Below are 16,238 nucleotides of genomic sequence, written 5' to 3'. Positions count from 1 at the left end.
AGAGCATCAGTTTGTAGTGACTACTGGATTGGACTGTAACTTGTTGGCCCGAGATTTACTGTGTATCTTCCAGCTACAGCTAGAACGGAGATGAGGGGGTAACGGTTACATCATGGAGGATGAGACAACAGTGCTATATTTCTATCACCCCCCAGTGGTGGACGTTAGACGTTGAACAGTTAACTGCATCACGTTACCCTGGCCTATGACAGAACTGGACGAAACTGGGAGTTGGAGGACAAATACCGGCCATTACTTGAGACCGAATGGCCAGTCAAGGTTACAGCCACAGTCATGGGAAAAGAAGGTACAGCCGATTTTGTTACAATATCACCACAGTTATGGCTACAGTCAGCTTCGGTAAGCCCTCATATTACACGTCAGGTCCACGACCAGTACCATGCCAGGGATATGGGGCGAATGGTCAGGAGGGCAGTGGATCATTCGGATCCAACAGAGTACGCACTTCAAGTCATGCCGGACGGCACTGCCATAAAATATTTTGAGATCCCAAGCTGCTCCGTCTATAAACAAATTAATTCAAGAGCTGTTGCAACAGGGTATTTTGGTTCCTTGCCAATCAGAATGTAACACCCCCATACTTGCTGTGCCTAAACCAGCCAAACCAGCCCAGTACCGATTGGTACAGGATTTACGTTCAATCAATGCCATCGCATAGCCGTTACATGCTCTCACCCTCCAACAGGATATTACGGTGTATAGCTCCCACTCGGTCATCGCACTACTGAGGCAACTGCAGACTCAGCATCTTACCGCAGCTCGTCAGAATAGGTATGAGGTATACCTTTTGAACAATCCACGTCTGACATTTAAACACTGTACCACTATCAATCCAGCCTGTTTTCTTAGCGGTCCCCCTGTCAATGAGGACGCGCCTGGTCACGACTGTTTAGCCTTGATTCAGGAAACTACAACAATAAGGGACGATCTGAGTGATATTCCGTTAGAACAACCTGACATGATTATGTATGTTGATGGCAGTGCATTAGTAAGCCCCACTGGCCGGAGACTGTCGGGTTATGCAATCATAGATCAGGATGGTCTGATTCTAGAAGCGGCAGCTTTCCAGACCCCTTACTCAGCACAACAAGCCGAACTTTTTGCCCTCACCCGTGCATGTATACTTGGGGGAGATCGCCGGGTAAATATCTACTCTGACTCCCGATATGCTTTCGGGGTAGTTCATGACTTCGGACAACTCTGGAAGAATAGGGGATTCCTTACCTCGGCAGGCACAGAAATATCCAACCGGGGTTTAGTTAATGACCTACTGCAGGCCCTCCTTATGCCCGCGCAGATTTCCGTTATTAAATGCGCTGCCCACACGAATGGTACAACCCCAGTTGACGTTGGTAATGAACAAGCAGATTGTGCAGCGCGAACAGCCGCGCAAATTCAGCAAGTGATGGTGCCTAAGATGTTAAGTCAGACTAAACGATCTACTATAAATATGTCTGCTTCTGACAAGTCAATGCCAACCATCCAAGACGTCATAAGGATACAGGAGGACGCTCCTGAGAGTGATAAACAAATGTGGAAACGGTTAGGTTGTACATATGATTCTGTTTCCTCTTTATGGACCACGCCTGCACATCAGACTTGTATGTCTGATGTACTGGCTTTATGGGTCATTGAATGTGTACACTTTGCAACTCATTGTGGGGTTCGAGGGGCTAGTGATTTGTTGCTGGACACTTGGTGGCACCCTAAAATGCAGGGGTTGGCCCAAAGTATCAGTAATCGGTGTTTGATTTGTCAGCAATATAACACCGAAAAAGGTATCCCTTGTGGGATGGGGCAAACCCCGTTGCCCAGTGGTCCCTTTGAGACGCTCCAAATGGATTACATTGAGTTGGAAAGGTGTCAATGTTATAAATATGTTTTGGTCATTGTATATGTGTTCAGCAGATGGGTCGAGGCGTATCCGACTATCGATAATAAAGCTGCTACTGTGGTTAAAGTCTTGATGAGGGAAATCATTCCCCGGTACGGTATACCAGCTCAGTTAAGTTCTGATAATGGGCCTCATTTTATTGGACAAATTAACAAGGAGTTTTGCTCCCAGTTGGGCATACGCCAGCAGTTACACTGTGCTTATAGACCGCAGGCGGCCGGGTTGGTTGAGAGACACAATCAGACCCTCAAAACTAAATTGGCTAAATTAAGAGCAGACACGGGACTGACATGGCTTAAGTTGCTCCCCGTTGCCCTCTTCCAGCTGCGGGTTACACCTGCGGGACCGGCCCGGCTCTCTCCCGCCGAGATTCTTTATGGCAGGCCTCTTAGAACTCCCTGGAGCCTGCAGGTTCCCAGACTGGTTCAGTTTCATCAGATGACTGAAGAGATGACCTATGTTCTAGCCCTCACGCAAGTGCTCAAGGAACTCCATGGCCAGGTCCGCGCGGCTCACCAGCCATCACTCCCATTACCTAGCTCACTTTCAGTCCAGCCCGGTAGTTATGTCATGGTCAAAAATTGGACTAGGAAGGGGTCGGAGCCGCGATGGGACGGGCCCTTCCAAGTTCTCCTTACCACCCCCACAGCAGTTAAAGTGGAGGGGCGAAGTGCTTGGGTCCACCTACATCACTGTAAATTGAGTCCATCTCCACTACTGTAAAAGGTCGGATACTAACCTGCCTCCCTTCTCCAGTGCTATTTTACGGGTGTGGAGCATGATGGAGTGGCTACGCATCGTCTGTATGATATTTGGCCTCACTTCGCTTGGCGTGTTATTGGCGATGGACATGGAAAAGGGGAATATTATGTATCTGTGCAGCCCCAACCAATCTACAAGGATACATCACCTATGCAAAGGTGATGTTCTTCGCTGCCCCCATATACGAGGACATGGTATCGACTCATGGAAGGTCATCAAAGTTAAGGAGAATGCAGGAGTCATGAAGCAGTTGCACCGGTCCCGGCGATGGGAAGGGAACATTATATGGACATTGCCTTGTTTTTGGAATACATGTAAATTTGATTTTGGATGTGTTAAGAGTGGTGCAATAAAGGTAAAATCAGGCTGTCAGAAGAGCGTAGGAAGAGGCTATGAGAAAGTGAAAGGGACTAGAGAGAGGATGGGGCGTATGAGAAGGGAAGTACAGCTAGAACGTAGGTTACCGGGAGATACACTTAAGTTAATTAAAGGCCAAACTGAGGAAAACCCGGGTAGTATGAATCTCTTCTACCAGATTTACCACCGCTTGTATGGCCAGGGACGGGTTGTCTGCTACCCAAACCCCGCAGCGGTGTCTAGGTTATTTTCTGTTTCACCGCTTTGGGGCACTCCCCAAACGGTGGTTCATTGTCAGCATTCCGAGCCACTGCCCGAGCAGGTCACTCTTCCTTACGATCCGGGTTCAGCACCACCGGCTATTTACCTTCCCCTTCCTCGGGATAATTCCCATTCACAGTACGATAGGCTGCGACGGTGGAGGGCGTACATACCTAGCCACTTCACTCCCAATAGGGATTCCCGGTCGTACGAGAATTGCTTCAGCAGTGAAGGATATGGCTGTTTGCTGGTAGAGGTGGACACAAATATAACATGTCTGTTCCCCACCTGTACGGACAGGAGGTGCCATATCACTCAGGCGTCTGGCCAATGCGTTTGTTACAACACCACTTGCGTTCCCTTGAACGCCGGCCTCCAGCTCCTTTGTGGCTGGGCGAATGTCTCTCATATCACTGTTGGGACTAGGGCTTTCCGCATTGCTAGGCGGCCCGAATGGGCGTTTCAAAGTTGGATAAACTGGGCTACTGGGGGGTCCTTACGCAACCGATATGCTGATTGTGATGCTAGCCTGAACACGGAGCAAGGATACTACTTTTTAATTTAATGGTACAGCGACCAACGTTTTGTCCGCCGAACCCCCATTTCCCCGCCGAATTGCTATCGGGACTCTAGTCCCTACCACAGTCCCCTGCCCTTCGGCGTGGAACCTGCATAATCAGTTAGCACGCCGGGCAGTCTCTGCTGAATTTTGCGAGAACTGGAAAAAACCTCAGGTTCTTGCACCCAACCGGGGCCACTCAGCCGGGTGGGGGATTCTGAGCGTATTGACAGTGGGAGGTGTGGGTGGTTCCTTGGCTGTCAGTGATCGGAATTATTTTATTTGCGGCTTTACCATCTTGGGAAATGAAACCTTGGGAGCCCTCGGGGCAATAACCAAGGAGTTGTCTCAGCTACGGTTGTTTGCAATGCAGAACCGGTATGCTCTTGACTATCTTCTGGCCCGTGAGGGTGGGGTATGCGCCATAGTGCAGGGCAAGTGTATCATGGGAGTTCAAGACTTGACCGCTAACATCACTAAATTTATGGATCGCATACGGGATCACTTGGACGGGATGCAGGATCCTGGCTCTTGGGGTAACTGGGGATTTGGAGGTTGGAAGGACTGGTTGATAAATATGGCCATGTATCTAGTGGTAGCTATCGGCTGCATCTTTGTGGGCCTGGCCATCCTTAAATGTGTGATGGGTAGAATGCGGGGTGCACTGGATCAGATCACCGCCCCAAAAAATTTAACTGTTAAAATCCATGAGGGTGAAGCAGATGAAGGGGGGCTAAGACAGGAATTGGAAATGCAGCGACGGATCTTTTTAGATGAGGAACCGTAGCTATGGATTGGATAGTTCGGTTATCATGGAATGATAAAAGGAGGGAATGACGAATGTGATATAAAATAGTTACTTTAGAGATATTAGTTAATGTAATGTAGAAATAAGCCACTTTGATTCTGGCAAGTAGAGACAAAGGATTTTAGACCGCATGGCAAAAGCAGGAAGAGGTGTGTCTATGAGAGTGATGCTGAATTGATAGGGGCCGGAGAAAGGGATTGGAAGTGAGCCAATCAGAATAGATCAAACAAGTCAGGAGGGACATAGGATGACCTATGTGTGTCGAGTATGTGAAACTTGATGCCATTTGAATGTATCAGTACTGATCTCTTTGTCTGGGACATTCACTTAGTTCCCAGGCCTGCAGAGAGCAACATGTTATCTGTATCATTGTGGACTAGGTAGCTTGCAAGCTGAATAAAACAACGAATGTTATACCTGCAAATCCATCTCGACTTTTATGGAGGCCAGACTGACGGATAAAGAAATTTGGGATTCAACATGGGGAAAGTCATGTCTCCTGAATTTGATTGAGTTTTTGAAGGCGTGACCAAGAAGTATCTGGAACGGGAAGCCAGAGGCAGTGGTAGAGGCGGGTACAATTGTTTCCTTTAAAAAAGTTAGACAGTTACATAGTCAGGGTTGGTACAGAGGGATATGGGCCAAATGTGGGCAAGTGGGACTAGCTTAGTCAGGCAGTCAAACTTGGGGGCGCGACCCGCGGTTGGGTCGCAGGCGAGTGCGGGAGGGTCATAGAGCCGTCCGTCGTGGCGCTCCAGATCGTGCAAATGCGCACACAACAGCCCCAGCAGCCAGCTTTTAATAATGCCGGCTGCGAGGAGCCTTCAAAATGGCCAGGAACAGACAAAAATAAATCAGCTGCACTGCGCATGCATGCCCGATCATCAGTGCGCATGCGCAACTATGCACATGCGCACCGAAGATTGGGCATGCATGCGCAGTGTGGCCACATTTTTTTTTTTTTAAATGGTCGCAGCTTTTTTTTGTCCCAAGTTCGGGGGGCACAGGGGCCGAAGGGACCATTGGGGCCAAAGGGGCCCAAAACCATTTTCTGCATTTTTGCCAGCAACAAACAAGGTAAGAGAAAATGGCGGGTCGCGCAGGTCGGCTGGAGTGGGTCGCAAAGGTCTGCCGGCGTGGGTCGCAAAAGTCGGCTGGGTTGGGTCCCGAATGTTGGCTGGTTGGTAAAAATGGGTCCCCGGAAAAGAAGTTTGAAAAACACTGAGCTTAGTGATAAAAACTGCGTGGCATGGACAAGCTGGGCCGAAGCGCCTGTTTCTATGCTGTAAACATCTATGACTATTTTACATTCAAGAACATTAGCCCTGTTCCATTCATTCCCTGAGTTTTTAACATAGACCATCCCTGTGACCAAAGTCATGAGGACCAAGTAGTTGGGGAGAAACTGTTCCCTCTTACAAAAGGATCAAGAACAAGAGGGCACGGATTTAAGGTGATTTGCAAAAGAAGAAAACGTGATGTGAGGAAAAAAAAACTTTTTCAGAGTGGTTCAGGTCTAGTAGGCGCTGCCTGGAAGCGTGCTGGAGACAGGTTCAATCGAGACATCAGATGATAATTTGATTTGAAACAATTACAGTGATAGGGGGAAAGGCATGAATGGCAGAGCCATGATCCTCATTTGGAGAGCCGGTGGGAACACGATGGGCCAGGTGGCCTTGTTCTGCACTGTGACAATTCTGTAAGTCTGACCAGGTTCAGTCTTTAGCTCAGTTGCTTCACAGTCCAGGGACCGAGTTCGATTCCCATTCTGTGGGGAGTCTGCACGTTCTCCCAGTGTCTGCATGGGTTATCTCCGGGTGCTCCGGTTTCCTCCCACAAGTCCCGAAAGACATGTTGTTAGATGAATTGGACATTCTGAATTCTCCCTCAGTATACCTGAACAGGCGGCGGAATGTGGCGACTAGGGGATTTTCACAGTAACTTCATTGTAGTATTAATATCATAGATTATCATAGAATTTACAGTGCAGGAGACCATTCAGCCCATCGAGTCTGCACCAGCTCTTGGAAAGAGCACCCTACCCAAGGTCAACATCTCCACCCTATCCCCATCACCCAGTAACCCCACCCAACACTAAGGGCAATTTTGGACATTAAGGGCAATTTATCATGGCCAATCCACCCAACCTGCACATCTTTGGACTGTGGGAGGAAACCGGAGCACCCGGAGGAAACCCACGCAGACACGGGGAGGATGTGCAGACTCCGCACAGACAGCTGACTTGTGACACTAATAAAGATGATTTAGTTTTTATCCTGAACTATCCTTGTAACCATGAAGAGTGGTACTCTGTTTTTCTCTCCACAGATGCTGCCAGGCCTCTTGCGCTCGTAGGATTATAGAAGCCCTGCAGTGCAGGAGGCACCCGAGGAAGGAGCAGCGCTCCAAAAGCTAGTGTTTGAAACAAACCTGTTGGATTTTAACCTGGTGTTGTCAGACTTCTTACTGTGCAGGAGGCCATCAGCCCATCGAGTCTGCACCGGCCCTTGGAAAGAGCACCCCTTCTTAGCGACTTCCATGTTTTTCTGGACAATATTGGAGCTGACCAATTGCGTCAGAGCCGAGTCCTGAATCCAACCCAGGAACCTCGCCTGGCCCACTGTAACCAAGGCGACCAGACTCAGTCAGCGCACGCGCACAACAGCCCGCGATTCGCGTCACCGTTGGAAAACTCACCGGCCACGACAAATCCCCGGATGGAGAGGCCGGCGGCGGCGGCAGCAGCATTGCGCACGCGCAGCAGAGGGTGACGGGGCGTCTCACTGAGCATTTGCCTCAGGGAGCGTCACCTGCGCCTGCGCAGGAAGCAGCACGTTGGGGGACGCCATATTACTGTGGTGGAGTCGGACTGTTCCGCAGGCGGTTATTTTGATCGAAATTAGCGACAGAAAGAAAAAGCCGGAACACTCGGTAGGACCGGCAAAGTCGGTGGAGAGAGAGAAACAGAGATAACGTTTGGATCCGGCGTGTGGGACTGTGTTTTTCAATGCAAATTCGGCAGCACATTTTGCGCGCGCGTAAGAGGGGAGGGGGGGGGGGGGGGGGAGTGCGGCAGAGGCCTAAACTGGGAAGTAGCCGCCTTCTTTCTCTTGATCGCGACTCCGGTTGATCGGACAGCCCCCGGGCGGCCCGCGCACTGGCGACTCAACGGCCAGCCTTCTGATTCCCGACCTGCGCGAGTCTGAACAATGAGGGGTGGGTGGGACTTTGAGAATGCTTTGATCCGATTGGGAGACAGGGCCGCCAATCAGCTGTCTGCAGCCAATAGCAGGGCAGGGCCGTTTATTTATGCAGGTCGGGAGCGGGGGCGTTCCACACCGGAAACAAGAAGGGGCATTCACAAATTCAAGACCAAGTGTAATGTGGATTGAGCCTTTGGCTCAGATCTGGTATGTCTCTTGTGGGGACCATGAATTGGATTCAATTCAAATTGGTTTTTGGAGCAGGTGCGGTGCTGGATTAGGGGTTCGCCCCTGACCCACACTTTGAGCCCTGGCTTGGTAACTCAGAAAAAGTAATTAAAAAAAAGAAAAAAGGCAAATTACTGCCGATGCTGGAATCTGAAACCATTTTATGTTCGACAGAGGGCCATCTGGACTCGAAACGTTCGCTCTTCTCTCTCCCGACCGATGCTGCCAGACCTGCTGAGATTTTCCTGCATTTTCCCTTCCAACGCGTCGGTCCCTGGCCAATACCCTGCTCCCATGCCCACATGTCTGTCCTTGGCCTGCTGCAATGTTCCAGTGAAGCTCAACGCAAACTGGACGAACAACATCTCATCTTCCGGTTAGGCCTTCCGGTCTCAACATCGAATGCCCTTAGTGTTGGGTGGGGTTACTGGGTTATGGGGGTAGGGTGAAGGTGTGGGCTTGGGTAGGGTGCTCTTTCCAAGAGCCGGTGCAGACTCGATGGGCCGAATGGCCTCTTTCTGCGCTGTAATATCTATGATTCTTAACAACTTTCGGTGATTAGCTCTACCCCATCTCGATCCCCTTGTTTTCATCCCATTTCGTTTCAACTATCTTTCGCCATTTCTTTCTTTCTTGTCTTTATATATATTTATCCCCCCCTTTCCTTACCTTTTCTCCCCTTTGCTTCCCCTTTCCCTCCCTCCACATCTACATCTGTCACAGTTTACCCTCTGATGTTAGTTTGTCTGCTGTTTGGCCTTTCACACGTTTTGTACTCTGGGGATTGCCATTAGCGCTCTTTCCCCTTGGTTTCTGTGGCTATTGGCACTCTGTTCCCTTGATTTCTGTGACTATGACTCATCTTTCATTCTCTCATCCCACAGTATAAATATTTCCCACTTTCTAAGTCTTTTAGCTTTGACAAAGGGTCATCTGGACTCAAAACGTTCACTCCTTGCTCTCCCTACAGATGCTGCCAGACCTGTTGAGATTTTCCGGTATTTTCTCTTTGGTTACAAATTCATAAGATATAGGAGCAGAATCGGGTCATTTGCCCTGATTGAATGGCGGAGCAGACTCGATGGGCCGAGTGGCCTAATTCTGCTCCTATGTCTTATGCTCTTGAGGCCCATTGAGTCTGCTCTGCCATTTAACCATGGCTGATCTCATCATGGCCTTAACTCCGCCATCTTCCCCGTTCTCCATAACCCTTCAACTCATTAATAATTAAAAATCTGTCTAATTTTACTCACCTCAGGTTCACTACGCTTTGGGAGAAGCAGTTTCTCTTCAGTTCCGTTTTATATTTGCTCCCTCTCGTTCTAGACTGCCCCGGAGGAAGCACTCTGTTCCACGACTAATTTAGCATTACTTTTTAGTCATCTTCAGCCTTTTAATCATCTGTATCCCAGATCCTGTCTTGGTTTGAGCCGTACTGTTCACAACTTGAGTGTGTGTTTCATTTGTGATCGGCTGTGCTTCGAACATAATCTATCCATTGGAATGATCGCCTCCACCCAGCTCTGTTACATTGCCATCATCAGCCTGCTTCAGCCTCGTAGTTTAGAGAAATGACTGTTCAGCGACCAAGTCATTTTTAGAGTTGGGCAGTGGGGAATGAAGGGAAGCTTTTTTTCAAATTTAGAGTACCCAATTCATTTTTTCCAATTAAGAGGCAATTTAGGGTGTTCAATCCACCTACTTTGTACATCTTTGGGTTGTGGGGGCGAAACCCACGCAAACACGGGGAGAATGTGCAAACTCCACACGGACAGTGACCCAGAGCTGGCATCGAACCTGGGACCTCGGCGCCATGAGACTGCAGTGCTACCACTGCGCCACCGTGCTGCCCTGAATGAAGGGAAGTTGATGTGCCGGGCACATGTTCAACAAAATGCCATGAACAAAAATAGAATACGATTCAAAACAGTCATCAAATCTGACACTTATAAATGCCATAAACAAATATATATCTGTTTGTGTATAGCAATAGAAAAAGATACATTGAGCGATACTATATATAAAAATGCATATATATATGTATGTGTGCGCAATCATTTCTGTGCCTTGCCTCATTGATATATAAATTATGTAACCTTAAACAATGGAACCATGGTAAACATTCCCACTTCCTACTCCACTAATTAGACACAGACCATAAGAGATGATGAATGTATTCAAATTGAAGGACTATCCAGATCTTATTTCCATTAACACAAGGTTGTGTCACTGCTGGTAGAGACCAGAGAAATCACACTGATATACATTGTGTGCTTGGAACGATATTTATTAAATTGTACAATATGAACACTCAAAAAAATTAAACATATGAAGCATAATTTGAATAAAAATGTACGATATCACCAGACTCTAAAACTGTGTGAAGGATCATTTAATTCATCAATCATTACCCATTCCATATTTATCTGTAGAATATTCTCCGACTCGGAATTAAGGCTGACTTTCTTCCCAAAGGCAGCTTTCAGTATGGTGTCTTGGCTGATACAAGCCGACCTGAAACAGGGTCGTGGAACTTACTGGATTTCTCTGAGCAGCGCTGTGTATGACACCTGACATGGGAGTGTTCATTGTAACACTGTGCAAATGCTCGATCTCAGAAATGCTCAGAACAGCTGTTGTACTGATGGGGAAGGAGGGAATGACATATTGTTGAATAAAGCAATGGTCTCCTTTTCATTTTAATATTTTCATATAACATTGCAGATTCTGGGACGCCTGTCAACATGGCTCAAGTTGAAGAAGGTTCAAACAATGGGGAAGGTCCAACACCATCCAAAAAAATGAAAATGGACACAGGTATTAATTCAAATACTGTATAATGTACTCCTGACAAAGAGTCTAATCTTGAGAAAGAACCTGCGACTCATGCAGAGATATGTAGGATGGGATGAGTGGCAAACAGACTACCTGGAGGGAGGTTGCAATAGTGGAGGCGGCCCCTGAATATGAGAACTGCGCAATAAATAACGAGTATCCGGGGACTGGATTGAGGCAGTGACCCAGAGCTTGGTCTGCAGCTTGATGTCAAGAATCAGGATGCCAACCAGCATGGGGTGGGGATGGTATGCTGATGAAGCAAGAAATAGGTGAGCTATTGTAACCGGAAAAATGTGTATGGGGTACTGTCTTCTTCAGTGTTGAGTAAGTCACAAATGTTCTGTTGCTGTTGAATCTGCGGTAAGTATAACACATAGACAATAAGTAGAATTAACGAACAAGGTTTATTCCAATACAAATTCAAAACTCCACTCTCCTAAGGGTCTCCTTCCCCGAACTGCACCCAGACCGGGCTTTTTATACATGCTGGGGCTCTCCTTGTTAAGGGGAACCCCTCCCCCTTAAAGGGGAAGTTTATATTCTGGGGAGATCATGAGAAACCGAAGGGCCCTGATCCCGGGACCTCCTTTGGGGTTATAACAGTTACCTTTCGGATGCAAGAAGTCAAAATGTTCACGAACAGGTGGAACTAAATCCGGAAAGGAGAGATGAAAATCATCATGGTTGAAATCCATAACACTGTTGGAAATCTCTTTCTGAAGGCAAGGTAAAAATGTAGATGCCAGATGGGAAAACCAGGCATTGAAATTTTTTTTAATTTGTGAGTGTCACTGACAAAAGCTGCACGTGTAACCCTTTCCTAATTGCCTTTGAGAAGGTTAGATATGCTGCCTTCTTGAATCACTATAGTCCTTGAGATGTGGATACAGACACAATGTACTGGGCTGCTTCAGAGGGAAATATGAGGCAGGTTAATGTGCAGCAGTTGGGCTGGAACAGGATAGAAAGGTTGACTTTCTTAGGGCAGTACACCAATTGCAACTAAGTGGAAGGGTTCAACTGCGATATAAATCAACCAACAGCGATGGTTTTACAAACAAAATGAATGGACCAGTGGGAATGGCATCAGCTGCTCTGTCTGAGGATTGAAAATAGCTGTATCTGGGTTGAGATTAGAGACCAGAATTGGTGAAATTATTGAATGTGAAACTTGGGTGGGAAGATTCATTATTTTGACCCAGTAGTGATGAAGGAGTGCAATAGTTTGGATGGTGTGGGAGTGGAAATGGGGGGGTGATGATGTTCCAACCTTCCTACAGTTGTCCTTCTGGATGATGTGACTGTACATAAGACTCAGTTAAATGATCCAGATTCGAGTGAAAAACTAGCTGTGGGTTCCAGTATTAAAAAAGGATTATCTGACAGCATGAGAATTTAAGGATATTGCCATGAGTTAAGATAGATTCAATATATATATACAGTTAAGGAATAGGACAGGAAGCAGCATATTCATCTGTGGTTATTGCAGATAGTTGATCTGTATTGTAAGGTTGAACTAATGAACATGTACCGATTCAAAAGAGGCTTGGGCAAAGGTTTGTTTAAAAAATTTTGCACACTTTTTCAGAATTGTCTTTCGAGATTTTTGGAGTGTCACACACTTGGTACATGTAGGTTTTCACACAGTGTGGCTATTTGTATTCACAGATACTCCCTCTGCCATCACGGAGGTCTTGAAAAAGTGTGACGATTACCGACTGTTCCAGTTGATTAAATTCTACTGGGACAGACTGGAACAGGCGATGGAAGGAGGTATAGAGGGACTCAGTCTCATGTTAAAAGACAGTGACAATTTCAGTGGGCAAGAGTATCAAGTAAGTAAGAAAAATGATTATGCTCTCTTTATCAAGGTCAGATCCATTGTTACCCTGATGAAGTTGGCCCAAGTTAATTATTCTTACTCTAGATTACCCATTTTCCTTATCCAATCTAAACCTTGTAACAATGATCCATGACCCTTACATGTTCCGCTACAGACACTTGGTCTACTTGCTCACGTCATTCCAAAGAACACGTCCAGCAATGTCTACGTTCTCAGTTTTACCACTGTTTCCCAGACTTCAGAAGTGCCCCTTCACTGTCACCAGTGTTCTGATTTGCTGTTTTATTTCTAAGTAGATCACAAAGTGTGATGATGTGGAGATGCCGGCGTTGGACTGGGGTGAGCACAGTACGAAGTCTTACAACACCAGGTTAAAGTCCAACAGGTTTGTTTCGATGTCACTAGCTTTCGGAGCACTGCTCCTTCCTCAGGTGAATGAAGAGGTATGTTCCAGAAACACATATATAGACAAATTCAAAGATGCCAAACAATGCTTGGAATGTGACCATTAGCAGGTGATTAAATCTTTACAGATCCAGAGATGGGGTAACCCCAGGTTAAAGAGTTGTGAATTGTATCAAGCCAGGACAGTTGGTAGGATTTCGCAGGCCAGGTGGTGGGGGATGAATGTAATGCGACATGAATCCCAGGACCCACTTGAGGCCGCACTCATGTGTGCAGAACTTGGCTATAAGTTTCTGCTCGGCGTTTCTGCGTTGTCGCGCGTCCTGAAGGCCGCCTTGGAGAACGCTTACCCGGAGATCAGAGGCTGAATGCCCTTGACTGCTGAAGTGTTCCCCGACTGGAAGGGAACATTCCTGCCTGGTGATTGTTGCGCGATGTCCGTTCATTCGTTGTCGCAGCGTCTGCATGGTCTCGCCAATGTACCACGCTTCGGGACATCCTTTCCTGCAGCGTATGAGGTAGACAACGTTGGCCGAGTCGCACGAGTATGTACCGCGTACCTGGTGGGTGGTGTTCTCACGTGTAATAGTGGTATCCATGTCGATGATCTGGCACGTCTTGCAGAGATTGCCATGGCAGGGTGGTGTGGTGTCGTGGTCACTGTTCTGAAGACTGGGTAGTTTGCTGCAAACAATGGTTCGTTTGAGGTTGCGCGGTTGTTTGAAGGCAAGTAGTGGGGGTGTGGGCATGACTCATCCCCACACCCCCACTACTACCCGTTGTCTACCTCATACGCTGCAGGAAAGGATGTCACATTCCAAGCATTGTTTGGCATCTTTGAATTTGTCTATATGTGTGTTTCTGGAACAGACCTCTTCATTCACCTGAGGAAGGAGCAGCGCTCCGAAAGCTAGTGACATCGAAACAAACCTGTTGGACTTTAACCTGGTGTTGTAAGACTTCGTACAAAGTGTGATGGCAGAAAGTAAGTGTGCGAAGACAACGTGTCAAGTTTAGTAAGTTCATGTCATATTGGACCCTGAAGGACAAAAAAAAAAACATTTCAATTTATTTATTGACATTGATTTGTCATCAATGGTGAATAAAGACGTGAACAGAGTTTTCAGTCTGTTCGGAATGGATCAATAACCAGTCCAGTGACTGCTTTATGTGCTTAAAACAGCTTGGAAAGTCCCATCACTGCACACATTTTTCCATTACATTTTCAAAGTTTGTCTTCCAGTCTGGTCCTCAGTATATTAATTGTTGTTGTTTACAGAAAATTACTGAGCTTGCAGAGAAGAAAAGCAAGGCTGACAGTTCCAAACTTCTCTTAAATCTGGTGATGGAGAAAGGCCCTCGGGCCCGAAGGGTGATGTGGGAATCTTTTGTGAAGATCTGCGATGGGTTACCAGAATTGGATAAGATACTGAAAGAAATACAAGAACTTGGTAGGGTTAAATTACACAATGCATTGAGTTTCAAATTCAAACGCTGCAGTTTGTAAGGTTGTATTACACACATCTGACTTTGTGCAATTTAATTGCTTTCAATAGGTTCTGATTCATTCGATTATTTGGACAAACCACAGGATATATCCGAAGCATCCAGTCAGCTAAAAGGTATGCAATAGAGATTTCAAACCATTTATTCCACTTATGAAAATTGGGTCGTTTGACTATTGGTTTACTTGGAAATTGTCAAAATCTGTGAATCAGATGTCCATGATCTTGGAAAACAAAGTGATTTTTGTCTTCAAACCTTAACTTTTAATTTTATAATCAACTTGAAATTAATCTGATCTGACATAGTCTTTAAATATGCCAACATTGTGTTACATCAGCATTTTCAGCAGCTGACTGTTTTCACCTGTGAAACACTGATCACACCTGGCAGGATCTTGATACACTGTGAAACCCTGGACATACCTGGCAGGATCCTGATACACTGTGAAACCCTGTACATACCTGGCAGGATCCTCATACACTGTGAAACACTGATCACACCTGGCAGGATCCTGATACACTGTAAAACCCTGTACATACCTGGCAGGATTCTGATACAGTGCGAAACCCTGTACATGCCTGGCAGGATCCTGATACACTGTGAAACCCTGTACATACTTGGCAGGATCCTGATACACTGAAACCCCATACACACCTGGCAGGATTCTGATTCAGGGGTTATGGGGAGAAGGCAGGACAATGGGGATGAGAAAATATCAACCATGATTGAATGGCGGAGCAGACTCGATGGGCCAAGTGACCTAATTCTGCTCCTATGTCTTATGGTCTTATGGTTTCACAGTGTATCAGGAGCCTGCCAGGTGTGTATTAGGTTTCGTAGTGTACCATATCCTGCCAGGTCACTGGCACAAATGTCACAGATCACTGCTGGCAGGATTTTGATACACTGAAACCCTGTACACATCTGGCAGGAGCCTGATACACTGAAACCCTGTACACACCTGGCAGGATCCTGATACACTGTGAAACCGTACACACCTGGCAGGAGCCTGATACACTGAAACCCTGTACATGCCTGGCAGGATCCTGATACACTGTGAAACCCTGTACATACCTGGCAGGATCCTGATACACTGTGAAACACTGATCACACCTGGCAGGATCCTGATACACTGTAAAACCCTGTACATACCTGGCAGGATTCTGATACAGTGCGAAACCCTCTACACGCCTGGCAAGATCCTGATACACTGTGAAACCGTACACACCTGGCAGGAGCCTGATACACTGAAACCCTGTACATGCCTGGCAGGATCCTGATACACTGTGAAACCCTGTACATACCTGGCAGGATCCTGATACACTGTGAAACACTGATCACACCTGGCAGGATCCTGATACACTGTAAAACCCTGTACATACCTGGCAGGATTCTGATACAGTGCGAAACCCTCTACACGCCTGGCAAGATCCTGATACACTGTGAAACCGTACACACCTGGCAGGAGCCTGATACACTGAAACCCTGTACATGCCTGGCAGGATCCTGATACACTGTGAAACCCTGTACACACCTGGCAGGATCCTGATACA

At 46.9% G+C, this 16,238-nt stretch overlaps 1 protein-coding gene and 1 long non-coding RNA gene across 9 annotated transcripts in view; both read left to right on the top strand.

Moving 5' to 3' along the window:
• Nucleotides 1-16,238, top strand: part of LOC140410180 (uncharacterized) — a 424,392-nt gene that overhangs the window by 293,065 nt on the left and 115,089 nt on the right. The window lies entirely within an intron of this gene.
• Nucleotides 7,465-16,238, top strand: part of LOC140410179 (NACHT, LRR and PYD domains-containing protein 3-like) — a 30,279-nt gene continuing 21,505 nt past the window's right edge. Inside the window, exons 1-5 of the mRNA XM_072498162.1 lie at nt 7,465-7,593; nt 10,818-10,910; nt 12,600-12,766; nt 14,459-14,630; nt 14,736-14,801. Coding sequence (XP_072354263.1) covers nt 10,838-10,910; nt 12,600-12,766; nt 14,459-14,630; nt 14,736-14,801 — 478 coding nt within the window. The 5' untranslated portion in view covers nt 7,465-7,593; nt 10,818-10,837. The remainder of the gene's footprint in view (nt 7,594-10,817; nt 10,911-12,599; nt 12,767-14,458; nt 14,631-14,735; nt 14,802-16,238) is intronic.

The sequence above is a fragment of the Scyliorhinus torazame genome, chromosome 4 (genome assembly GCF_047496885.1).
Source record: "Scyliorhinus torazame isolate Kashiwa2021f chromosome 4, sScyTor2.1, whole genome shotgun sequence".
Lineage (NCBI taxonomy): Eukaryota > Metazoa > Chordata > Chondrichthyes > Carcharhiniformes > Scyliorhinidae > Scyliorhinus > Scyliorhinus torazame.
This window is presented reverse-complemented; position numbering and strand designations above follow the sequence as displayed.